The following is a 27,632-nucleotide window of genomic DNA, read 5'->3' as shown; positions in this document are numbered from 1 at the left end:
GAATAAACCCCCTTAAGGAACACTTTGAATACAGATGAGATGCTTCAACACACAAGGTAAATTATACATCCTGCCATCTTTTACTTGTGACAGAAAATGACCATCATCATAACATCATTACAACGTAGGTAATAGACTTTTGTATTAAGAAACAAAGATTTAAATAATTCTCGATGGTTTGAAATGAGTTTGATAGAAGTTGGCTCTCCTCTGAAATCAGTTTTTGCCACACAACGCTGCAGCCAGGCAGCAGACATGGAAACGCATCCCAGATGGCAAACATTTAACTCAAACGCTCCTCACCAAGCAGCATGGAATAATCTTGCCAGCCGAAGATATGTAGAAAGTGTGAGAATGTGTCCAACAGTCACAACTTGTTAAAGGGGGGGTATTATGCTAATTTCAAGCTTCATAATTCGCTCTGTGAAACCTTTAGAGTACTTTAGCATAATCTACAGTTAAAAAAAATCAAAATTTTTCTCACGCTGGTGCTCTGTGCAGGCCCTCATACAGCCTCTGCCTGAAACGACTCAGTCAGCCGTGTCCCTTTAAGAAACCCCGCCCCGACAAGCCTGTTTTCTTCTGATTGGCCAGGCTGACTGAGCTCCTACGTGGGCGTGTCCTTGAACTGTGTCGGGGCAGGAAGTTCTGCTATGTCTCGGGCAGATGCCCAAATATTATCTGTGTCCCAATCCAGGGGCTGCAGCCTTCGAAGGCCGATAGCGTCACAGAAGCATGTCGAAGGCTGTCCCAATTCGAAGGCTCCTTCAGATGTGTCCGACAAATGTGTCCTCTGTTTCCTGGGCTGCGAAAGAATAGCTAGCATTATATATGTTTATAATAACGAAAGGGCACTTTAAACAAATTATCTTTAAAATTATAGGTTAACTTGCTCGATGTTAGTTATGCTAGCAAGCTTTTGCTAGGTGACAGGAACGGCGGGAACAGCTGGTGACGCAAACAGGAAATCCTCCGTAGACCAGACAGTCTCATTTCAGTTTGGCTTTAATGGTCTATGCAGGCTATGAGTGGAGCATCCTCCGGGTATCGCCTCCTTCAAAGGCTGCAGCCCCTGGATTGGGACACAGCTATAGAGTTCCTCCACTTTGTGACATCACAAAGTGAAGTGTTTGGAGAAGTCTGCCTGTAACCTGGCGTTCACAGCAGCCTGCAGACTGAGACTTTTTTAACAGCAACATACTTTTACCAACAGATGTGACACTTCACTCACGTTTAGTATGGACATCCAACATTGTAACATTGTAAGTCTTAAAATGTGAAACAGCATAATACCCCCTCTTTAGGGTTTTTCAGCATCTCTTTGCTTCAGATGTAGTCTTCAGCTCAGCTTCCAACTTAGCTTGAAGTCAGTGAAAAGACAATGACAGCAGTGACAGGTTGCTTTTAACAAACCAAGCAACGTCAAAGGCAACCAAAAAGAGATACAGGTCAGCAAGGTCAACACAAGTACCAATACAACACAGCTTCTCCGTTGCTTACCAATCAACAAGTAACATGGAGATGTGTCAACGTACAGCAGCATGACGATACAGAACAGACTGGATGGAGATGAACAGGTGTGACTTTAGGTGTGAATATAGCTGCTGTTGGTAAAAACCTTATATCTTTGAAAATAGTAGTGATTTATAAAATGGTCCCTAAGAGTGAGAATGGAAAAGGTTCCTCATCTTAGACAGAACAATTCAATTGTTTGATTCTGGTATAAACATGTGCCTTCAAGGTTTTCACCTAACAACAGCAATATTTGAACAAGAGTGAATGAGGTGTTTTTGTGGAACAGCAGTAATTAAATCTTCTGCAGGTCTTCTGTAAACTGGGGCATCAGTACATTCAGAATTTACAGACTTTCTCCAGCTACTGCAAGCGTCCTCTGCTTTTCAGTCAGCTGTGAAATGTAAAAAGGGAAAGAGAATTTCAGATGTCCTAAAGTCTGGCCCCATCGGCTCAGCGGGGAGAGGAGAGAGAGAGGTGGCCTAAAGTTCAGGTATTACATTTCCTGTGGCTCAATCCCCCAGATGTTAGTGACTTTTGGCACAGGTACAACAGCAGTGGTGTGTGAGGGCATTAGCTCCTGGTGTGTTGAATCATAAAAGGTAGTCCAGTCCGACAAGAAGAGAGGACCGGTGTCCGCTGGGAAGATCCCATTAAAACATTCAGGTTGTTCGTGTCCGATCATAATGAAATCCTAGAGTTCCTGTGAGAGGTTCAGGGTCAGTCAGAGTGTCTGCACCAGCACGGGGAACAGCAGGGACAGGTGCTCGGCCCCTCGGATCGGGAGTTTGTGTGTGGTGTAAAAGTGGATGACCTCAGAGATGGTGTCAAACGGAGGGCTGTTCTGTCCGATCACGTACTTTCCGTCTTTCAGCTGGGTGAACTTCATGTGCATGAAGCCCTGGCAGCTCCTGTGAGGAAACAAACAGGAAGAAGGGATTGAGAAAGGAAGGAGACAGGAGAGGAAAGACGGAGGGAGATATCCCAGAAGGGGAAAGTGAAAATGAGTAATGACATAAAAATATGGGGCACGTAAAAAAGCATGTAGCCTTCAACCCATTTTGTCACATAATGACACAGAAGAAAATGACAGCCTGGATTTATGTTCACTCCTTTTTCTTGCACTTTGAGGACGGGATTCTAAACAAGATTTAACACCATGTCACACATAAGGAAGGCAGGGACATCATGATGGATGGATGGCTGGTTTAATGGCACGTGGAAGGAAAGACATGGCAAGGGAGAGTGAGAGCGTTTCAGCCGAGAGAAACACACTTGATTCCTTCCCTTTAAGCGCCAGGCGGCCCACGACAGCCCTTCCCCTTTAAGAGCCAGCCAGCCAGTCATAATGTAAATCTAATTATAGAAGCAGAGGGAAAGACAAGGGCTGGAACGGTCACTATAATTGTCATTGTTCTAGTAAACCAAATTAAATTTTGAAGCGCAGTGAGAGGAAACGGCTCACTGTGACTACAAACAGCCAAACATGAGGCAGTATGATCGTCCCACTAACCTCCAGAGCCCAGACGCTTCAGCACGAGTGCTTCCATCCTGACCTGTTTGTTTTAGTATCTCATGGTACATTAGGACCTACCAGTGCTCTTTCATAAATATTCATGTTGGGTTATATGTGGCAGGCATGTCTGGTTCATTGACTCACTTTGGTGTTTTATCTTCATTAAACAACCTTTATCAGCCCTCCCGCTGTCTAACTTACTGTGTAATCTAAATATAAAAAAGGTGTGGTTCACAGTTTCCAAGAAATGATACAAAGACAAAAGCAGGCGTATCTGCAGTATTTTAGATAACGTAGCACATAGCGGTTGTTATCACGCACGCTGTGCTTACTCAAGGGTATATTGACATCACCCAGCAGACCAGTCATGACGCCCTGTTAAAGACTAACCTGCCGCTTCTCAGTCTAGACGCAGACATGATGCAACATCTTATTTTTGGACTTTCAGCTGCCCTCTCTATGAGCTATGAAACCATTAGTACAGGTCCAGTAAGAAACATCTGACAATCAAACAAACCTACCTAAACCAGTGTGTGTGGAAAGGATTACTGTGTCCATCACTCACCTAGCTTAAAGGTTTTGCTAGGTGCTGAAAGGGCAATAACAAGTGGCACAAAAACAACTTCTGCACACGAGAATTGTGTCTGTATTATTACATCTGCAAGCTTTCTGTCATAATCCCTCTTCAGGTGTACAAGGCAAGCAGAACGTGCACATATACTACTCAAACAATGGCCCATCTGGTTTAGCAGAAAGTTTACCAGATTTTATGAAGCTAGATGATGTGAAAATAAAAAAATACAAAGTAGTTTGAGTAGTTTACATTCCATTAAGTGGCCCTGATGGAAACTATCTGAGACAAGATTACACTCAAGGGTATTGTAGTCCCTTGGTATGTGTGGACTGTGGCGTGTGAGGCTCTGAAAGGGAGACACACATTTAAAACATGCAGACACCTCTCAGTGACATTAACAGGCTTGGGAAGTAACGGCGTCACATAAATATGATACAAAAAAAGGCACAGTTACAGAAAAAAAAAGAGGTTATTAGATTACATTACAAATTACAAGATTACATTTTAAAATATAGACGACATAACACCAAAGATGCTCCATAACATCGGGCATCTCATTTCTAAACTGTCCGCCTGACCGGCTCTGATAATACCATGCACCTGCGCGCACACATTACGAGACTTCACATCGACACACAAGTCTCACAACACCGCTCCTCATAGTTGCCAAAAAATTCACTGGGGGGAAATTTCGCCATGATTTTGTCTTCAAAGGAGAAAATGGGAGGAACATCGCAGTACGGTGCAAATGATGCCTTCTGGCAGTGAAAATGCTGTCATTATCAAAGGACTCGACATCTAATTGAGAGAAACATTTACAGGTAAGACCAACCACTAAAGTTAGCTGCACAGAATTCTAGTTAAAAATGTTAGCTAACATGTCGTCTTCTACGACTACTGAAAAATAGTTTGTGACTCTGGTGATGGCCGCGGCCGGGATGGAGTGGTTAAAATACAAGCTCCAGACTGGTTTATGTTTATGGAAGTTTACTTGAAGTTCGAGTTTGAAGGAGTGTGAATAGCAAACTTAACAAAGCACATTAAAATGCGCAAAATTACCGCTATTAAGTTAAACGAGCATTCGTGCATTACAGAAGTATTGACATTTCTTTTTTCGTCTTGTCTTTATTTGCAGATTTACTGTTGAAGTAATCCAAAAGAAACTGACAGTAATCAGCTACTTTAAAATTGTGATACCTTCATTAGGTTACTGATTACATTTTTTTTTACAAGTTATTACAAGTAACTGTATCGGAATACATTTTTAAAGTAACCCTCCCGACCCTGGACATTAACAACCATGTGATGAGAGACATCATGCATATTTAGAATTAAAAACAAAAGTGAGTGCACCAAACATGCTGCTAGGACTCCCTCAATGTATAACTGTTGAAAGCTAGGAGGGTCAAGGAAGGTCAAAGTCTTCCAGCTGTGATGGTTATCTATGAGTTGGTGTAATATGTTACAGTGCCATACTGTTCTTTGTGTTGTTATGACTGTGAAAGTCTACTTAAATGAAGAGAAGTTCCCTTTTATAAACAACAACAAACATGTTTTTGTGGTTTCATATTAGATTCTCCAAACCCCTCATGCGCCAGCAGGGGAAGCAGTTCTAGTAGTGACCTTGTTGCATGAGCAAGTGCGTGTGTGTCAAACTCACTCTCCTCATGTAAATGAGTAATGCATGAGCTTGTTTATATGTCAGCACAACACAGTGACGCTCCTGCCCCCCCCTTCCCTCCCTTCTTCCCTTCTTGTGTGGCCCACAGACGGTAATTCATATTCATTAGTGATTATGGGGAAAATGATGTGTGCACTGAAGTGTGCTCTACCTGCCTGATTACCACTTAGAAGGCCCGCTGGGAGCCGAGGAGGAAGGCCACCGAGAAGGGGCCAAGGATGGGGAGAGGACAGCGGGATGATGTGAGAGCGGAGAGGGGGCTGGTACGATGGATCATGGTAGTAATTACAAAGGCAGAGATTTGACCAGATAAGCAGTATTGTGCCCTGCAAATGAGTATCGGGAGAGGAATCAGTGCTGCGGTGATCTTGAGTGGGGGTGATGCTGGAGGGGAGGCAGGGAGGGAGGGGGAGACAGATGGGAAGGTGGGGAGACTGCGAGATGAGATCGGTAGCTCAGGTGGCTTCACACACTCTTTGCACACACTCCTCAGTCGACGGCAGAGGTGGTGAGTGGTATGCAATTAAATTGCAAAGCTGTTTACGGGAGAGCAAAACGGAAGATGCCCACTGTTGTGGTCTTTCTCCGTGCGCTTTTATTAAAGTGTGCGTCAGTGGCTTACCGAAGGGACAGGGAGTAGTCCGAGCGGTTGGTCTGACTGTTCCTCACCAGGTAGCTACACTCTTTACACAGCGTTAGCAGCGACTCTGCCTCCGACCGCGACAGTGACCCGTGGTACCATCTGAGAGAGAGAACACAAACACACACAGACAATAAGATACGGAAAGAGTGGTAACGTGTGATTACAACAAACCTGTTAGACTTTTATTGCAGGATGTTGGCCCTGACAAAGAAAGATACAGTAACACCATATAGCACCATGTAACTATGGTACAGCGATGACGCACTGTGCCCTTATCATGCCTCTTTTTTCATGGCAGTAAACTCTAACAGCCGTTGGACTACGTTCTTGTATTTGCGTTTTCACACTCTGCTGCTGGTTTTTCCGTCGGCTCATTTGAACATGTTATCTGACAAACAGTTGTAACAAGAGACACAGTCTACAGCCATGCTAGCAGCTCTGTGAAGCTGCACAATGGCACAAAAGTGCTTTCAGCTAAATGCTCACATTAGTATACTAGCATGCTGCTATGCAGTGCAATATTTAGCTTAGCATGAAAGTAAAATAGCTCATTAACTCTGAAAACAAAGTCCAGCTGAGGCTGATGGGAATCTAATTAGTTTGGCAGGTGTTTGTTCATAAACCAAATATTGGACAAAAGGAAGGTTTTTTTCTTTGACATGATTTGTGCAGGTTTACTAAAGTCTAAAGGCCGACAGAGATGCCGTTTCTTTGTTTAAGCAGAGCTAAAGGAAAGCTCACACAACCTTTTAGAGATCATCAGGGAGCAATGGGGCATAATAATCAACTACCATCCTCAAGTGAGTTTGTGTACATGTACTGTATGTGTTTGAGTGCGGAACACAGCGTGCTTCCTGTGTGTGGGCATGCTAATGTGTGCTTAAGGGGCGTCATGTGCTTGGATTTCATTAGTAAAACAGCCCTTTATGTGCACAGAAACAGCACATAAATCACTCCAATGATGTCTGAAATTACAAGAGCAGAGTAAATGTGTGTTTTTAATGTTCCGACTTAATTAGTTCTCGTTCTAACCTTTCGCAGTTGTGTTAACTCTGATGAGTGCTGCTTAGCCAAAACACACAACCGCTTTGTTTTCGTGCGACCACGCCCTGAATAGACCAAAGCAGGGAAATAAAGCTGGTTCCTGTGGGATGTACAACCCAGTTCTTCCCCACAAATGGCTGTCATGTTTATAGATGTATATACATGCCAGCCATGCAGAGATATTCACAGCCTACAGAGATTAATGTATATGCAAATTGTATTTACATGCATAAATAATTGCATAATCCATGTTTGTTTGATGTAATTAAACGTCAGACAAAATGTCTCTATTAATCCTATATGTTTCTGACATGTGAGCATCCTTCCTCTCATTGTTCTTGAGTTGCCCAGGGTGCAAATATTCATGCAAAATGTACAATTTGATGTCACTGGACAACTGTATGACCAGGACTATAACTGCATTTTCTCTCCTAAGACAGGGCAATATCTTTACCCTGAATTATATTCAACGTTATAAGCTTTATAGCAACAGACACTCTCAATCATTACTATCAGAATCACTTAACACTAGGGCATGTAAGCCTCTTAATCTGATTAAACCTTAACTGCACTCTACTCTTGTGTGTTAATGTAGCGTCTTTAACAGCAGACTTCATACATACACCTGCTTCTCCAGAGGCAGACCGGGGTCCACTCTCTCCCCCACCAAGGTGAGGCCTTCCTGCGGCATCCGAAACTTCATCCCCCCTCCTGCCAGCGGGCTGGACCTGGGCCCCGGAGGACGCAACCGCTCCGTGGGCGACGAGGATCGGTCCCATTCGGCGCCGTCAAACTGCACTGTTGGCAGACGGGGGACAGAAAAAGTGAGTCACGGTATTTGCACGGCTCTATGATCAAAGGGGATTAAACTTCACAGCAAGACTTGGGTAAACATAAGACATCCGGCTATTGCAAAACCAGGCATGCAGCAGGGAGACATCTCATGGAGGGGTCGGGCAGCAGGTCCCGATCTGACAGACTGCGAAACCATCAGCATCATCAACATTTTTATGTGCCTCTGAGGGAAGATAGAGACAGGAAGTTGGCACGTACCCCGTCTTGCTCTAATGTACGTCTTTGTTTTTCATTAGACAACACTGCAGATTACGAGACACCGACTATACTGATTGTGGAGCAAATGACTTGTACAGACTGAAGTGTTATTTACCCCCTTTGAGCCTGATTTTAGCGACTTGTAATTAAACATTAAGTGCACCATGGCACTCTTAAGTACCCTGACACGAACAAGGCAGACGTTCTAATTTCAGGGACCTTTTTATGCATGGCTGATGCAAAAGTGGAATATGGTAAGAGGGGAGTGCTTTAAACCCGACAAACCTAACTAACCCCAGCAGCAGGCGGGGACAGATGCAGGCGGTGCAGATGCAGGCCGCTGGGAGGTTTACGATTGAGGTAGAGCAGATGTAGGACAACAGCTTGGGTCATGAGGGTCGGGGCGACAATGCGTATGCGTGTGTTTTGGGTGATAATGGGAGGCAGGGTGGGGGGGTGGGGGGTAGGGTTGTGTTCAGGGTGAGAGGTCACCTTGCTCTCTGATGGGGGGCTCCTCCTCCATCTGACCCACCGGGGCAGGCCAGGGCAACTCCGACAACTCCCTCATTTCTAATAGAAGGGAGGGGAGCAGGGAGGAGGCGAGAGGGGGAAAAAAGGGGTGCGACAGAGTGAGAATACAGCAGATGGGTTTTGAGGAAAAGTTAAGCTACGGAGGAGAAATGGTGATCATTAAGAGATGAGAGCGAAATCAGGTGCAAGATTTTAACGTGATGAAGCGAGAAGTAAGGAAAGAATCGAGGCAGCATGTGCGTGCGAGCGAAGGACGTGCTAGCATGAAATGTGGTTAACTATACCTAATGTACTCTTCCTCCTGTCTCCTTGCTTCCTCACACTGGGCGAAGAAAAACATCCTCCTTACAGTTATTTATCAAGTGAGATAAGACTGAAGAAAGCAGAAAGGATGAAGTCAGAGGCTGCATTATTTATAGTCATCTGAAAGAATCCACTTTAAGGACCTGTCTTCTAGCAGGAAACGCAAAGAAAACAAAGCGTGACTTCTCGTGCGCTGCGACCCACGGTGCAGTCTGACAGGAGCGTGGGGGCAGAACGAGGCTCTTTTCACCGTCCTACCTGCAGTAGGAGGGAGGCAGAAGGTGCACCAGGAGAGGAAACTGAAAATAGCTCATTATCTAAGAAGGCTGGCAACCGCCTACAGTAACGGTTATAACTGCAGCCGCACACGTTATGCGATCGTTCACACCTTACATTCAGCTCCTGCTCACAGCCAAACCGGATTACAAAACAAATAAAAGGAAAAGAGCGGTGATGTCTTAATGAGCCGACAAATCCAAAGACCCCCCAGGCCGGCGACATCAAAGGCCATTTGAATGGGCGTTTGGAGAGAGACCTGGGCTGTACATACATGCCTCTCTCCCTCGCTGGTTAATTATTGAGCAGGCAGACACACTCCGCCACTTTCTGTGGCTCTCTGTGAATTATTGATGCATGGCACAGTACAATGGCCCCATCTGGAGCGGGCCGCACCTCCGCTGAAGCCAGGATTAAAGCGTGGCCAGGCTCCCCTCGATGGGAGACGTGCACGCGAACACACACACCTGACATCCCGTAACACCACAACTGCCACACTCCGCTGCCTGTCCGCTTGCCACCACAACACATTTCACACCTTTAATTCGCAGGCAAAACTGAGACAGACGCATGGAGAGGGGTGTAAATGAGAGGCACACAAAAGCAAGTGAAGGGTAACAAGAAAGGAGAGAGCGAGAGAGAGAGTGAGCCAAGATAATTCATCACAGATCAGAAGTGTGTGCAGCCATCTGAGCGAGAGATAAGCTCAGGTAGTGCTGTTACACAGATGGGGGACGAAATTCCTTCACAATTCCTCTCCTGCCGTGTACAGGAGCCGGTTTTTGCACTTGAGTCATTTTGTCTGCTATCAATGAATCTTTGAATTTGAATTGTTTCCACTGTTTGGTCTCATTTCCTCATTTTTGCTCTGGACTTTAAACATTTGTTTCTGGCAGTTTCATTCATTACATTCATCTTTATCAACTCACCTATCTCAGCTTTTTAACCTACGTCTTTTGGACCCACAGTAGATCTGGTTTTCTTGTCAGAGCAGGAACGCTTTGTCCTGCATCTCAGCAGTAAACACTCCTTGATTAGATGAGTAGATTAAAAACTGTAGATGTCTGTGTCCTTCAGTCCCTAACTGAAACCATATTTCTTCTCAAGCACAAAGACAATTCACTTCATGAATCTGATTTGCACTGTAAACTAGTCAAAGCATCAAAAACAACCACTTTCTGCGTCTCTGTGGCTTGACACGCACGCACGCACACACACATAGCAGAAGACAGCCAACATTGTATGACATCAAGTAGAAAGAAGAAGTGGGCAGAAGACCTTAGAATCGGTCTTGCTATCCATGTTGGTGTAACTGCTCACACTGTGTGTGCTCACTGAGATTAGGTGTGATATGCTCAGAACTGTGATACAATTCAATTCACAGTTTTATGATTTAAATGTTGTTTCCTTGTACCGCAAGGTGAATGATTCCACTACCTGTCAAAATGCATCCAATCTATATCAAGACATCAATTTCCACTTACATTAAAGTAATTATCTCGAAGATTTTCATGTAAATAAATGTTTAAGTCACTATCTATCGCCGAATGAGGTAACACAATGGTGATTGAGCCAATGGCCCACTGATGAAAGCCTTTGCATTTGCAGTACATAGTATTATTACAGACTGGCTGTCTGATGTGACTTTGTAGAAAAAATCACAAGCGGCGCCCAGTTAGTGACGCGTTTTTCATCACCCTGCAGTGGTTGGTCTGCCAGAGAGGGTAGGCGGAGCTAAGCGGCTGCTTTTCCGGTCTCTGCAAGTGTTGCGAGTAAACAGTAATCTACTATGGCTGAACAAACAAAGAAAAGATCGATGACTACAGATACAACTTCAAACATAAGTGAAAATCCAAAGAAAAAGAAACAAATTCGACGCTCAGCTGAAGACAAACAGTCTAAAAAGGAAAGCGACCGTCAGCGAGGAAAATTAGTGTGCTTCTGCAATTACTGTTTATCGCCAGAGGTGCCGCCAAATAAAACAAAACTATAAATAAAGATTACCTACCACTTTAATATTAAAAACACATCATCTTCCCTTGATCTAAGGAAACCATCATAAATGCTCCTGAACCTGCAGGTTCTACTAAGCTATCTCGGCTTGGTGTATTTATATCTGTGAATAACACTGAAACACTGGCAGCTCTCTCCTCTGCAAAAGGCTGAACAGAACACAAACGGACACAAAGCATCTCACTCCAACAACCAGAGGCTGAATATGAAGCTAGCACACACACAAGCACATGCACACAAATCACACCAAGTCACTCATTCACTTGCAGGGAACACCTGTCTCCCATTCACTTGTAATGGGAACCTGTGGATCTGTCATACATGGAGGGCTGTTAGCGCTTTGTCCTCCTACACAGGACAATGATCGCACTAATGGTTTAGGGACCAAGGCACGCGCTCATCAAGGCTTCGAGCCTTTAAAACTACTACACTGTGTTCATTATATATGCTAAAACAAAGGAGTGTTGTTTTCATCAGTTCTGCCTCCAATTTTAACCCAACTGATGACACAGGTGACAGCAATTCACTGAGTGGTGCGCCTGGCGCCTCAGCTACCTGCCAACAATTACCAGACATTATCCGAGGGGGAGGGAGAGCACACTTTGCTTTCTGCGACTCTCTGACTGACACATTTCTGACTTTTCAAGCACACCAGCTGTTTCGTCTGCCTTTGAAATAAAGGAGGAGCAGACGAAGACAATAGAACAGCTTGATTAGATCCATTAATGAAGACATCTGCTTTTCAAACCGCCCTGGCATCCCGTCTTCTCCTCGCACACAAAGACCTTCTGCTGGGTAAAACGGCCCCCATAAGGACCGACCATTAACACCTTATGCCAGGGAAGGAAAAACCATGCACACAAATACACACACGAGTTCCTCTTTTTAAATAGATCCGCACCATTTTGATTTCAATCTCAAAAGCACCACACATTGACAATCTCATCAGCGTATCCATTTTCCAGACATTCATTAAATCCATTCCCCCGTGGCTCCACGCCGCTCTCACGTCTCGTTTTCTCTGTACTGAACCTCCCTCTCCCTTCGCCGCCCCTCTCTCACCTTTCTTCCTCTAAGTGGGGCATTATCTCTTTTTCCATATTCCCTTTCTCCTCTGCTCTCTTGCCCTACTCTGCTTCCATCATCTCTCCGCCCCGTCTTTCAAATTGGTTGGCAGGAGGGAATCACGGAGGACATGCCTTTTCATTAATGTCAGCAAAGGTTCACTCTGGAGGAGGAAGAAAAGCAGCGAGGAGCGCGGAGAGAGGAAATGTGACAAAGAGAGAAAGAGAGCAAGAAAATGAGAGAGACACAAAGAGAGACAAGAGTCCTTCCTCTGTGCCAGTAAATTGATGAAGAGGCTGGTCAGATGCCCCCAGGGCCTGTTTAGAGCTCAGAGAGCAGCATCACACAAGAAGAGGGAATCTCATTTTCTTTTTCCTTTCTTAGCTCACACACACACACACACACACACACACACACACACACACACACACACACACACACACACACACACACACACACACACACACACACACACACACACACACACACACACACACACACACACACACACACATATATAAATATTTCTAGTCTCCTACAGGGACATACACATCATAAAAGCCCAGGAAACCTTGTAGTGCCCTGCCAGCGCACATGTATCTAGACGACCAGAGACGACACACATACACGCGCTGACCATCTGTCAAGGTGTCACTGCAAGCTTTGCTAAACTGACCTTTTGCTTCTGTGAGCATTAACACTTTTAAAAGCATGCTTGAGCATCTCGCTATCGAGAATGGATAAAGCAGTGTGGCTCTGGAAAACTTTCACAACATATGTTTTAATTTCATCAGAATGTTTTTCTTCTCTTACGATGATCATCCATCACTCAGCTCTGCTTCTTAATTGTAGCTTGATAAAAAAAAGATTGTACAGCCATGCAACAGGATTCGTTACAGCCATGATTTGAGTTAAATGCTAACAACTAAAGACAACTATATTTACATGCTTAGGTTCAGCAAGTCGAGGTTAAGTTCATCATCTTACCTTAGGATGCTAATATTTGCCATTAAACACTAAAGTAGGCTACAAATGAGGCTGATGGTAACGTCATTAGATTTGCAGATATTTGGTCAAGAACCACGATGATTCTCTCAATTAAAGTCAAAGAATTATCAAAGTGTTAAATGGACTGCACTTACATTGTGCTTTTCTAGTCTTGCGACTCCTCAAAGCTGCTTTTACTCTACATGTCACCCATTCACACACATTCACACACTGATGGCAGAGGCTCCTACGTAAAGTTCCCAACTGTTAACCAATCCGCACCGACGGCTATGCCAACAGGAGCAATTTGGGGTGTCTTGCCCAAGGACACTTCGACATGTAGACTGAGGGAGCTGGGGATTGAACCACCAACCTTCCGATTGAAAGACGGCCGACTCTACCTCTGAGCCACAGCTGCCCCATGAAGTGTTCACGAAGGGGAATATGAATGTCTGGTGCTGAATGTGTCTACCAAAGTCAGCAGGGTGTTGGGGATCTCGATTATCTGCACATAAAGTAATGTCAATCCATCCAATAGTTGGTGAGATATTCCAATGTGGACCACAACAGACATTGCAATCCCTATGACCATGCTGCTAACACAACTTATACGTCTCTTTATGCTGCATAAACTTTACCTGGACCAATAAGAAAAGCCTTCTTCTCCACCTCCCTGTTGCTTTAAAATTGCACACATTCATCCTCAACAGCAGGAGACAGTGGCTGAGAAGGGAGGCTCCTAATGAGCAGCTGCACTGGAACAAGTGGAGGATAAGTGCTTTGCTCAATGGCTCCATAATAGTAATTGCTAGGGGTTGCAATGTTATTCATTCATATTCATTCAGCTTCCTCATCCAGAGTTCCAGCTGATTTGCGGCTCTCTCATCATGTGGCCAACACTCCACCTTCATCTGCTTCAAATGGCTCCTGAGCTCCTGAGCTGGACTATAAAACTTAAACAACATAAAAACAGCCATTCATCTGTTCATTAGGTGTGGCCATCAGAGGTAATGAGATTGTGCCTTTCATTAGCTCACTAATTGGTGCTGAATGGCCGCAGGGCAAATCTCGCACTGCCGGACGGTGTATTGACTTCCAGGAATTAATGACTGCCGTAATTTGAGGTGGATGGTGGTGACTGGTGACAGCTTTCAAACACGGTAATTAAAACCCTGCGGACTGAGAGGGGCCTGTCAGGCCTGACCCCTCAGGCACATCCAGGATGACCCTCAAATAACTGAAGTGGACTCCAAATCCCATGGAATATACATCAAATATTTCTCGCTTGCCACAACATGCCTAATCACCCATGTGTGTATACATAAGCATTGGATTGGCTGTTACGATCATAATTAGAAAGGTTTCTGCTCAGAAGGCCAAATCCACCCACAATATTCAGCAGCCATCCTCACCCCCGCACCCCCATCCACCCACACCCTCACACTCATTTGTGCCAACATGCACGCAACCTCTTCTCACCCTTCAATTAGCCGCCTGATAATCAGAGCTGGAAAACCTAGCACACGTGTGTGTGTGTGTGTGTGTGTGTGCCTGTGTGAAGGTGATGATGAGGGGCTGCCGGCAGATTGCGATGCCCCCCTTTGCCCCCTGTAGCGGGTTATCTGAGTGAGTGTGTCACATCCACAGGGAGGGAAAGGGCGGGCTGTGGGGACAGCCCTGTCAGCGCCGCAGCATTGCTGTGTATATGTGTGAGAGAGTGTGCCTGTGTTAGCGGATGACTGATTGCACCCTGCCACAATGGCCCTGACTCCCCCCTCCTCTCCCTCCGCCTCACCTCGCCACAGCCCCCGACCATTAATTCTCCCTGACGCTCCTCCCCTCTGAAGCACTGGGCCCTCACAAACATCCATTGAGCTGCCACCAAACATGCAGTAACCTTGGACGTCCCTTTCCATTTCTCTCTCTCTCCCGCTAGCTTCCTCTGGAGCCTCTATCTCCATTTTTCTCTCTCCGTCCATCTCTGTCTCTCATACCTCCTCCTACCTCTGTTTTCCATCATTCCCATCTCTCCTCTTCCTGCTCTATCCTTTCCTCTCCCCCTCCTCACATGCGGGTCGTGCCTAGCAACGGCGAGCGGGTCTGGGAATATGGATTAAATGTGAGAATGGAAAATAGTGTTTGTGTGTTTACACTTCAGTGCTTTGGTCGGCTCAGACAGACAGCACGCCAGCTCAGAGTGCTGACTCCAAATGGAAAAAACAAGGGGTCAGACAACCCGAGCCGTGCAAGCGTTTTTCTCCACTGACTCCTCTAATGGTGCTGTAAGCGCTCCCCTGCAGGAGTGCATACTGTATGTGGCACAAAGAAAAAGAGCAGAAGAGGAAGAAAACGGCGGATGGGGCAGGAGTGAGTGCTAAGTAGGTGAGAGGTGATATTGGCTTTTAAATTAACTGTCGTGCACCTCTTTTGAAATCATCCCCGCTCTCAAATAAGTTACGGTGTCTCTTTCTCCGCTGCTCTGGTTAATGGGATTCGAGCATGAACCCCGTGTGAAAGGATATACATCTCTGTATGTGTGTGTGTGTGTGTGTGTGTATGCGTGCTCGTCCAGGCCATGGTTTGCTGACCATGACTCTTATTAGCACCGGATCAGTCATGCACATGTAGGCATGTAATTAACTGAGAATAAAGGAGGGGCTCACATAGGGAGGGGGAGGAGAGCGGGAATGGAGGGGAGTGCAAAAGAGAGAAGGTTGATTTATTATCCCATCACCTTGACCTCGGTGACTTGGAGATGCAGCTCAATTAAGTCGGCGTGGTCCGGCGTGCCGCACACTGATCCACTCCTAAACGACCCATCAGTCTGCTGCTGCTTCCTCTCACTCCCTCCAACTCCTTCCTCACTCTCTCTCTCCAATTACACTCAGCAGATACATAATGGGATGGGATGTGACATGCACTGACAGTGCAACTTTAAAAATAGTGCATGCACTACGCCAATTATTTTCCAAATACTGCTGATGTGATGATTATGCAAGAAAATTAACCTTGCTTTATGCTCGTGCTTCTGCTTACTCTGTCTTAACGACGTCTACGTGTCTCTGTCATTCGTACACACGCACAAGACGTCTCTGTCGACTCTAATGATCGTCTCAGAGGTTGTTGTGACTGCAGGACGTCACGTGTGCGAGAGCAAGAAATCAATAGTCGCTGAAAGGCGTTTGAATGTGGGAAAAGAGAGAGAAAGATGTGTTGTTTGAGCTGAGACAGTGAAGGTCACTCTCCTCTGGAAAGGGGCTTCAGAGACGGGGTGGCAGGCACTACATTAAAGGTCAGGACAGTTAGATGAGTGTTTCACTGTGTAGAATCAGCAGCGGGGCACTCGGTGTGCTCCTGGAAAGGCTTCGACCTTTTAAAAAGTGCTTTGCTTTTTGAGCCTGGTCTTAACCATTTTCTCTGGTTCTATTGAATAAAAGGGAGAAGGCATATTTCTTACCTGAGACACCTTATTGTTTTATGCTTGACAGCCAGAAGCTCCAGGAGCTCTTGTCAGTACAGAGGTTCATAACGTATGAGAAGTTTCATCGAGGTGGTTCTGGAGCATGTAAGTGAATCTTAAACATAAATGAAGCGTGATTCTGAAGCTCTTTCTGGAGAATTTTGGCAACAGCTGTCATGTTTTTTCATTTGAAAATTTTGGCAAAACCCAGTGGGGCTCTGGAGTGAATATGGGGTATTCATTCAAAAAGGTGACGGCAGAGTTCACTGATATTGTGCAGGCTTTTACATGTCTGAATACTGTCTTGATTTTCCGCTTACCAGCAAAAGCTTTGGAAATGTGGTCCTTTTTCCACTCCCAGGGTTGGTCATACTCATCAGCCGGTCTCTCGTCATCCTGCGGCAGCCTGCTGCTCTCCTTGCCCTCCTCCTGAGGTTCCCCGTACACCAGACCCAGGCGCTGGCCTCGCTCATCTTCGTAGGGGGTGTCGTAGAGCTGCACTCCCCCCCGCGGTCGCCCTCCTCCGGGGCCTCGCTGCAGCTCTGTTGATGCACATGCAAAACAGCACAAGTTCACGAATGCATGCATGCACAAAATTGAATCTTGTGAAGCAATGAAGTTCCCCTTAACACAACATTGACATTATTCTGAACTGCAAACTTAATGAAAAAGCCTGTTGAGCTCTGACATGGCTTGAATTAGGAGGAGGGAGACAAATGATGTTTGCACAGCTTGCCGCTGGCTCAGGATCTCATATAGGGGGGCTTAACGAGGCCTTGGGTTAGATGCTGAGTCGCAACACTGTAGACAAACCCAGCCCCCCGTCTCTTGTCCGTCCTCAATCCCGGCAGCAATCTAAAACCGCTCACAACAGCATCCATGTTGCCTTTTTAACATTTTCATTAGATTCTCAGCGGGCTCCGGCCCAGAAACGATTCTCAGCACCTGCGACGGTCGCGGGGAGTCAAATACGGCCGCGAGATAAAAGGCTTTAATATTATTGACGCAAGCAAGAGGATGAAATCTGATTTTCTGAATGCATCAATGGAAGCCTCTTAGCTGCAGCAGCAGCAATAAGCAAAGGCGCTTTGATATGTTGACCTCAAAACTGTACCTTTTAAAGAACAGGTGTAAGAGGAGGAGAGAAGGCGGAAAACCAAGGAGTAAGCTTTTTTTTCTGAACACAGCCAGCAGCCGTGCAGTCATGTGAGAGGAGAAAAGGACTAAATGGAAGGGTTCACTGGTGAAAGGCAGAGAAAAACTTTAACCTTCACACGGCATGACACCCAGTAGTCACCATGGCGACCAAGTGGAGACCCTGGGGAAAGAGCCTGAGGTTACAAAGAAGAAGGGGGGGGTTGTGTGTGAGAGAGGAGGAGCAAAACGAGAGAGGAGGAGAAGGAAGAGGAAAAGGAAGCAGTGAGGAAGCAGAGGGAGGAGCAGGGGTTGATGGGGGAGAAGGACACGGAAGAGGAGGGGGAGGTCTGTCAGCGTTTGATGTTAAGTCATTGAGACAGAAGCACAGCGGGGCTGAATGCTGCTCTACCTGCGTCGGGAACCCGCAGTGTCAGCGGCAGCCTGGAGATGGAGAAGATGAAGGCGGAGAGATAAAAACAGGCATGCAGGAAATAAAATGAGAAACTCAGAGGAAACATGATGGAGGAAAAAAAAACACAAGCAGGAGGGGGGAGAAATAGCAATTTGACAGAAAGGTGAAGAGGTTGGAGATTGAGGGAAATGAGGACGGGGAGGACTGAGGAGTGTTTAGGCATACAGATGCAGGAAACGGAGGCTGGTCGTCCCCGCAAAACAAACAATAAACTGAAGACGTGTTTTTCTCTCTAAAAAGCACACAGGTGTCTTTTCAGGACAGGCTTTGTGGGAGATAATTACTATTCCAATCTCACATCTGTCTCCTCCGCTCTGCTGTGTTTCTTCATGAGCAACAACAGACTCAAGACAGACAGACAAAAGGAGGCAGACAGACAGCCCTGAAGTGACAGCCTCAATTTAAAGTCAGAGAAAAAGCTGTGACAATGCTTTGGCAAAACGCTCCGCCATCACTGGCAAGAGCCTCATCTCTCTAGTGTTTTCATCCAGCGGCAGAGAGAAAGGATTTTTCTCACTTTGGCGGAAAAAAGGGGATGCTCCGTTCGCTTTTATTCTCGTATTACAAACTTCATTTGAAAGGCAGAATAAGTGACAGAAACGGGGAGGACAGGTCATAAAATTCGCTAAAGGACAGATGATGAGAAGCAGCCAGACTCCCCTCAGGGCCGGGGGAGAGCCCTTGAGATGAGGAGAGATAGAGAAATGTAGGAAGGAGGAGGAGGAGTGGGGGGCTTTTACATTAAATGACTGGGACAGAGCAGTGAGAGTGCAGGGGAAAGGGGCAGACAGAGATGTTATGGGAGGAGAGACAAATGGAAAGCGATAGATGTGGCTGGATGATGTGGGAGAGATTCGCAAGGGGGAGGAGGATGGAGGAGGAGGATACTGGATACATGTGTAAAAAAGACATTTTGTGAGGCTGAGAGCAGAGGCCGCCCGGGATGAACTAAAAACATGTAGAGCTGTCTGCTTACAAATGGACTCATTAAACTGGAATTAATGAGCAGAACTGCATTTAAAAGCAGCACTTTTAGAACAAAGAAGTGGGAAGTATGGAAATAAGGAGACGTTATTCTGTGACGGCAGAGAAACTTCCATATAAAGACAAAAGAAGAAAGATTTATAACTTGGTCATCCCGGCTCTGTTCAGTAAGTTTTTTGACAGATTATAGAAAAATGATATGACTTCTTGCTGAGATTATCTTATTCATGTTTCCGTGCACCTGAAATGCAATACAATAACTGGCTGGTTTATATGTCAGGTAAGAGGTCTGAATTTAACCCACAAGGGAGTCCACTCACTCTCTTATGATTGCATTTAAAAAGGTTGCTGTTAAAGAAAAGGGAGCACCGTCGCTCACTGGATACTGACTCATGAGTAATACAAGCCCACTGACCCGTTATGACCCTCTGGGCCTCGTACGGCTCCATGTAGCCGTTGTTCTCGCAGGGAGCAGGTCCGAGATCTGGTTCTGGCCTGTGGTCCAAGCGAGCATCGAAAGGGTCCGAATAATCTGTGTCGCCTGCCAGCGGAGCAGACGGCACCACCTGAAGGACAAAGCACAGACTTACTCATGGAGAGAAGTTGGTTTGTGTGACAGAATATTAACTCATCCCCCTTGGGGGGGGAAATGTCTACAGCATGAATCTATAAAAAACACTGAATTCAAATGTCTCTTGCATGCACATGTGCAATTTCAATCCTGTGCTGCAATGAATGTGCCTTTGATCCAGCTGTTCTGTCAGCTTTCAAAAGCTCCACATCACAATGAAAACACTTGAAATAAAGCATCAGAGGATCTAAGTGATGTGTGGTTATTTCAGTTTAAGAGAATTCAGTCTGTAATACCTGTATATATGATAAAAAGGAAGGACTGTTGCAAGGACAATGGCTCATCAAGAGCTAAGACAGAGCGCAGCACTCTTACAAAGCAATCATCCTTCGCTGAGTGGAACGTTAAATACATGTTGGTCACAGACGAGACGCCGTTGGAGCATCATGAAGACTCTAATTTATGCAAAATCACAAAAACACACCGTTGATAAGTATATGTAGAGTGGCTATAACATAATGTTCCCTCTTAAAGCCGTGCACAGGAAACTATATTGCATCTTAGCTGCTACATTGACGCTACATGCAATTTAGCCATAAATCGCCCTGTCTGAGGTTTAAGAGGAGAGCACTGAGGGTGTCATTTGTTCCTTCGTGCAAGCACAGGAGGAAAGCAATGGTCAACTGGCACCCTGACAGCTACAAAGGCAGCCATATGGTCACACACACACACACACACAAACATACCTACAAACACACACACACACCCTCTGGCAAAGTGCCCTCCTCTTATTTCTCCCTCTCTCTCTGTCACAAAGGAAATCACTGAAGCGAAGCTCACTTCCCAATTTTGTGCTAAACTCACACACACGCCTTCACAAAATGACATCCTAATCCCGTGTTGATTCGGTAACAGGATACCTATCGATGCACAGGAATCTGCAATGTTAATTAGAATGCGGACGCTCCCACAGAGCCTGGGAAATTAATGAGAGCAGGAGGAGAGCGGGGTAGAGAGGGGAGCTATCGACTTCAGTTAAGACTATTACTTCAATCCACTTCAGGACTTTCGCACTTGTAGCACTTTCCGTGAGCGGAGACATGGATTTAAATGCTGCGCCGAAAAAGCCTGAAACGCTCCTTAACGTACTCAGCACATGTGAGCTGAATAATGTGAGGACCATTCCCTTGTAAAGTCTTTCACTCTCTGAACATCTGTTTGCCTTTTTATCTGTCTGTGTTTTCTACAGGCGCAGCACAAAGCCAGGAGAGCACTGCAGTCCTGATGACAACGTATGAATTATACCTCCCCCTTGGCATATCACCATACTGCGCGCTGTATATGGCGCCCCACATGTGCTCATGCGGGGGTCTCTCTCAGCTTGCAAAACACAACCCCATTTATTATTTATGGAGGGACATAAACTCGCGGGACTGCGACCCTCTCAGGCTCAACGGCCCGCTCAAGCCGTCAATAATTCTTCCTTCCATCTCGGAATTTATGTGGTGTGTGGGATGTAATGTGATTTACGTAAACAATGCATATTTGTGACACACGTTGCCAGCCACTTGCTTGTGGAGCCTGATCAATAAAGCCGTCACAGTGATGGAAACGGGATGAGAGAGAAGTGGGAGAGTGCTTTCATCCTTCGCCACTCTCTTCCCGTCATCCCACCCTCTCACTTCCTTCCTCCACTTCATAAGACAAGAAACATATAAAAAAATTTGCTCTCGTCATCACCTGCTTTTTCCATTAAACACTTAAAACGCATGATAGAAGGGAAGGCTCTTACAGGCTCCTGCTGGTCCTCCAAAGAGATGGCACTGAGGAGGATCTTGGTGCGCCCCTGCTCCTGAGAGTCCACTTTGATCAGCCTGTGTTTGGGAGATTTCAAGTCCACAGTTGATGTCTTCATGGGAGACCCATACACAGGTGTGGCGGGGTCCGAAGTCCCAGACTCGCACCTGGATCTGTTTTCAGAGTCCTCGTAGGGATCCTCGAAGTCCAGGTCCCTCTGGAGACGGTAGGCTTTGAGGATCTCGCTCTCTGTGTAGTCCGGCGTGGGCGGCTGAGGAGGAACCTTCCTGCTGCCAAAGCTCAGGTAGTCTTTCAGCCACTTGGCCATCGCAGCTCTGCTTCCAAACGTGCTGGTGGTGTGCGGAGGAGTAGTGAGAGCAGGAGGCTGCAGGGGGGCACACAGGGACACACATGAAGGTTATTCTCTGATGGGATTGTGTGAGCTATGGATTGGATTTGAGCTGGTTTTTCAGGACAAGACAATCAAAAGATTAAAGAATTTAAAAAATATTTACTATTCTAAAAACAATATAAATCAACTTGTCCTGATCCTCTCTTCATATTTAGGCTGGACAACTTTTCAGAAAGTCAATCAGTTCTGCGTTTACATTCACTCATGTGACATTAAACTCCACTAACAGCTGGGCTTTACGCACGCCTTTTGTTTTACGCAGGGAGCAATAACGTCTGGCATCTGGACTTTGCCCAAAGGCTGCAATTACATCTCACACCCCTGCAATAAAGTCTGGCATTAACTGATAAAAAAAAAGGCGAGATGAAGACTGAAAGAGAATATCAATGCCATGAGGAATAAAAGAAATCAAAGTTACATTTTAATCTCTCGTTTGCTTTGTTTTAGTAATTTAACCTACAGTTACTTCGTTGGATTAGAAAAGCTGCAAACACAAGCTGAAAATACGCTCATTTTTCTTTAACTTTCACTTAAAACAGTCACTAAAACACTGAATTTAAATACCAGAGAGCGCTGCGCTGCGAAGGCACATTACTCACCAACCCTTTTCAGTCCTTCAGCCACTTTGGACGCTTTATTCCGCGTTTCTTCATGTCGATCACAAGTGACAAAACCTGCCACTGCTCGCTCTTTTTATTCCAACAAAAGGACAGGAAACAAAAGAAAAAGAGCCGCTTCTCCGAAACAAAACAAGAAAGCTTATATGCGCCGGAGCTCCTCTTAACGACTGACGGCAAACGTGCGAGTGAAGAGAGCGACTACAGCTCCGAGACAAACTCAGCCGAGCGATTAAAGGGGAGGTGCTTCATTCCCAGAGGAATATCCTCCTATTCCCTTTCGCAGTCAGCCGACTGTTCATTCATTGAAATATCTGCACATCATACCGGCTGCAACAAGAGGTACACATCCTCTTTAAAATCAGAACAACTGCAGGGGGAACAAATGAGGAACCGAAACAGAGGAGAGAGAAAAACCCAGCTCGCACGCATATGATGTGCATTATTTATTGGAGTGACATCACTGGAGAATTTTACTGCTTTAGCTTCACTGAAGTTTTTTTTAACAAGTATTTTGCACTTTTCTGTAACTACAAAAGCCTGGAGGGTGAACAAACTGCTGTCTGCTTCCTCATAGAGGGGTTTGGTGGCAAATCAGGGAATCCCATCATCCTTTGGGCCACATGAACAGGGTTGTAGTGAAGTTTAAACAGAGGTGTCGACACAAAAACCAGATGACAAAAAGCACTGAAGCCTGTCCACCCTGATGGAAAAATAAACAATTTTGTTGAGTGTGTGCTCTCCTCCTTTTGTTTCATCCTCCTCCCTGAACGGGTTTCATCCCCTCACAGATGTCCCATTATCCAAGGTCCAAGCTGTAAATTGGATTGTGTGCTACAGTGGGTAAGGCCATCTAAGTCTGTTAAAAGACCGTAAATGCCTCTTTCTTTACGGGACTCATGAGCTCACTTTCTCTCAGGGGCGGGAGACTGGATGAGGTCATCGAGCTAGAATCCACCCCCACCGCTTTCACCACAACCATCGGCATTATCCCATCAAGCCAGTCACATCTTCCTGTCTGCTCAAGTGTTCACCAAGCACTGGTCATCGGGATCAAAACAAACCCCAAAGTGTTTGTGAGGGGAATCTGAGGGTTTGTGTGATTGGAACCATGTTGCAGGTCCCTGCAGACCAATTCACATCACTTGAGGACAGGATCAATTTCAGCCTGTAGCCAAAGGCCTGTCAGATTTGTTTCTGTGGGAAAGAAGTTCTCCAGGGTTGAAGACCCCGAAACTCCTGTTAAATGTCTCCGTCCAGCTGCACTTATTGTTACCCCAAAAGATTGCTTTTTAAATGATACCAGAACACGATCATGGAAACAACACAATCTCATGAGAACAAGATTCGTATATTGCAAGAATCAGTCGTTATCATGTGGTAACAGGATCAATATGTTGTGCAAGAGGTCTTATCTTATGAGGATGAGATCAATTAGTTCAGTTAGTTGATTCAGATATTGTCAGCAAAACAAAGGATCTTGAGAGCTTCTTCCACATATAAAAGTATTACCATATTTTTTCCCGGGGACCTTGTACCTTTCCTCCCCATCCTCCTCGCCCATTCTTTCCCTTCATTTGCATTTTCATGTCTTGTTCCATCTTTGAATGTACCAATCATCTTCCTCCTCTCAGGTATACATTTCCCCTTTTCATCTGCACAACCTGCTCAGTCTAAACACCCCCTCTAACCCCCCACAACCCAGGAACATATTGAGCATACATTTAGTTTTTTTCCCCCTCCTGGCCAAGGTGAGAGCCAGGACTATGCGGAAGATTGAAACTGAGCAAGAGATGAAAAATCAGAGACAGAGGTAAGGGTGAGCTGTCAGACTCAGCAAGAGGAGGACACATGTGGAGCACAGGGGGGGGGAGAAAGAACAGAAATGGAAAATCAGGATACATCACAGTGAGAGATAATCTCAAACAGACAGAAAGATATTGGGGAAAAAGTCATTGTGTTTTTGCATGCAAAATAAACACTGTTGCATAGGAGCCAAAGATTTAATTGAATCAAACAGAAACAACAAGGCGCTGTGGATCATTTCAAAATTAATAAGACTCCCTCATTATAAGGTGCTAAATATGGATGTGACATTCCCTCTGAACTTCTGCTCGCAGTTGATGCTCTTTTCCAGCTGAAAAGCATCATTTATGAGTCTGAAAGATTCACAAACATGCTGTAGAGCATTTGTGGCTGTAGGCAGTCATGAGCAGCCTGACGCACATCAACGGCGGCTCTCTTTCAAAACCATGCATTTAATTATAATATGTTCATGAGTCTTTCAGGCGAATTTTGGGGCAGGAAAAGGGCTCCGCAGAATTGTAGTGAAGGAATTGTCATATTTTTTCTCTGCCTTGGATTTACTGCCCTCATTTGGTGGTTTGTGTGTAATGCAAGTAACCCTTCAGAAATGCCAACACAGGCAGGTCTCATATTAAACTTCATAGTTCATGAATGTGTCGCCTGCATTCATGACCAACAACTCGGTAGGACAAAAACAAAGGCCCAATATGTAAAATATCAAATAGAATAAAGAAAAAATCTCAATAGCACCTAGAACATAAACATATATAACGTTAATAAAGTTAGACCTACACCTTACTGTGTTTTTTTTCACTCACCTCTCCTTCATCGCAGAACCAAAGTCTGAACTTCCGGGTTCAGCTTTTCCTTTGTAACCATTGGTTGAGTTCACTTTGAGGTTTCTGTGATTGGCCGAGCAAAAATGTCCAAAATAAGGAACTTTCCCACAACCCCCTGTGCTAAATTGTTAGCTAGAGGCACTGCTATATCGGATTACTTCGACAATATTACAAGTTTTAAATGAAGAAATGCAACTTTCTTAGTTTACAGCAGCCTGTAAGACACAAATGAACAGTTCCGCACTTCGACACACGCTTTTAACATGCTCCACAATGTGCCGTATGTGCTGTACGCGACGGACAATAAATACCATTCATCATCGCCAATCAAACGTTGATCCGGCGTTTTGCGCATTGCTGATTGGTTGATTTACGATGAGGGCGGGCTCATTCCTGTTTTCCTCCAGGCAGCAGTGACTTCAGTATTTTTCGTGAGCAGCTGATGGGACAGACGAAACACTCACCTGGACCAGGACTGTCCTCCACAGGTAGGCTGCATGTTTTAGCAGCTCACTTTATAGCTGTGTTTATAGCTTTAAAACTGCATTAGAGTTGTTAGCATGTTGTTAGTTGGCCCAGTCCTCATGCACTTTAAAAAATGTTGATACAACCACATGTTGGCATATGACTACTGTTAGTGAATGAGTCATGGGTTATTAAATAAAAACCCCTTTGAGGAACACAATATTTGTTATTTTAACCTACCTACCTTTTTCATTGCAGAGTTCCTGTTGAGACCGAGGCTATAAAACATTATGAAGAGTCTAAAGGCAAAGTTTAAAAAGAATGAGGTAAGAGGCATCTGTTTTATGACACGAGGGGCTTTACAGTTGTGTGTATTTCAAATTAGCACACCTGTTTGCTATTTGTACAAGCTATTTAGGGTATAAGTCATACAAGCTGTGTAATGACCTAATATTACAGTTTCCAGCTGCTCTACATTTAGTACTTATTAATAAAGATACCAGTTTTCTTGTGTGTGTGTGTGTGTACGGGGGGCAGTGGGTTTCAGTGTCACTGAGCAGCAGGAGAGCAGGGCTGTCTCCAGACTGCTGCTATAACCAGAGATCTCAGGTAGCCTTTAATTATTCACACGTAAGCACACACACATACACACAAACACAATGAAAGAATCCCTACTTTCCTGATGTCACCCCCATGAAACCCCATGTTACTCTTAAAGACTTTGTAATGTGGGGGGTTAGTCCTGTTTTCCAGTCAACTTTTCTCCTGCTCCCTGTAACAGAGGCTTGTTGCATGCTGGTGTCAGTGACCTTGCACCCTTGTAGCACTGTGGCAGTGGTATAAGCAGATAAACTAGCAGTCGCTGGCTCTACAATGTGGTCTGAGTATTTGGATCCTGATGATGCATGTAGCAACATGACAGCCTGTTACTGTCTGTCGCCTTGAGAAATTCTACCTCTCCATTGCCACTTAGCACAACAACAATGGTGGCAAGGATGATCTGAGGCTGATTAGTAGTTCCACTTACTAGCAGTTCTGTCTTATATTAGCATTAATCTATCTAATGGTCATACAGACTGGAAAGCTGCAGTGACAGATTAATATCCTGCATATATACACAAGGGTTTCCTTCTTACATAAGAGAAACATTTTGCTCCATTGCCTTAGGGGCAATTTTAGATTTGAGCTTGTTTGTTTGCCTCATTGTGTTCCCTCTCCCCTGTAAATTACAATCCAGCCAGCTCAGTTCCCCCTCTTTTTGCTGAGTCCTCACCTCCCACAGGCCCGCTCTGTAACTGCAGAGAAACAGATCCACAGTACAGTGCGACTCTGACAGGGGGGTAACCGTGCAGGACCTGACAAAAACATAAGAATGACGAGAAGGAAAAAGACTGCTCCGAGGAAGAAGGCTGCAAAGAAATTAGTAGGTTAGAGAAAGGAGGACAGTGAGGGGAGGAAGGAGGTGGCAGTGTGTGTGTGAGGTGCAGGGTGCTGGAGCCTGTCCCTGAGCTGTGTCCCTGCTAGCAGCCGAAGCAGGATGATAGGAAGGCGTTTTGGATGCGGACAGGGTGCTCTGCAATGGGAGATGTTGTGAGGACAGTGTGTGTGTCAGTGTTTTAATGTGTCGAGCTAATCAGTTCAGTAGAGGATCATAAATTCACTGGTATGTAGATCTTTACTGTGACGCTGTTTTGACCTCTAACGGGTATGTATGTTGAAACTTACGGGTAGCAGAGTTTTCCACGGTAACTATACATCTGTGTATTTATCATGTAGCCATTTGGCAGTGTGTATTGTAAGGCAGGACACACAGCGGAGGGTAGGTGCTCTATAGCTGTATTTAGTTGTGTGTGTGTGATACCCTGCTAGCCGGT

At 45.3% G+C, this 27,632-nt stretch overlaps 1 protein-coding gene across 1 annotated transcript; it reads right to left on the bottom strand.

The window, feature by feature from the left end:
* Positions 1 to 105: 105 nt before the first annotated feature.
* shdb (Src homology 2 domain containing transforming protein D, b) lies at positions 106 to 21,947 on the bottom strand. Its single transcript, XM_069680128.1, has 7 exons — positions 21,615 to 21,947; positions 19,667 to 19,817; positions 16,979 to 17,200; positions 8,516 to 8,593; positions 7,594 to 7,768; positions 5,906 to 6,025; positions 106 to 2,423 (listed from the first exon to the last, which is right to left on the bottom strand). The coding sequence occupies exons 1-7, from the start codon at positions 21,945 to 21,947 to the stop codon at positions 2,237 to 2,239; spliced, it is 1,266 nt and encodes a 421-aa protein (XP_069536229.1). The 3' UTR covers positions 106 to 2,236.
* Positions 21,948 to 27,632: the final 5,685 nt, after the last annotated feature.

This window comes from Semicossyphus pulcher, unplaced genomic scaffold, assembly GCF_022749685.1.
Source record: "Semicossyphus pulcher isolate SPU_LCO1_2020_fin unplaced genomic scaffold, fSemPul1.0.p SCAF_4, whole genome shotgun sequence".
NCBI lineage: Eukaryota > Metazoa > Chordata > Actinopteri > Labriformes > Labridae > Semicossyphus > Semicossyphus pulcher.
Note: the sequence above shows the minus strand (reverse complement) of the source record. Positions and strands in the feature narration are given on the sequence as shown.

Coding starts and splice junctions, on each gene's coding strand:
- shdb (XM_069680128.1), bottom strand. CDS start 21,947: ATGGCCAAGTGGCTGAAAGACTACCTGAGCTTTGGCAGCAGGAAGGTT. Junction 19,818..21,614: donor TGGAGGACCAGCAGGAGCCT/GTAAGAGCCTTC, acceptor TTTGTCCTTCAG/GTGGTGCCGTCTGCTCCGCT. Junction 6,026..7,593: donor CTGCCTCTGGAGAAGCAGGT/GTATGTATGAAG, acceptor TCTCTCTCTCAG/ATGGTACCACGGGTCACTGT.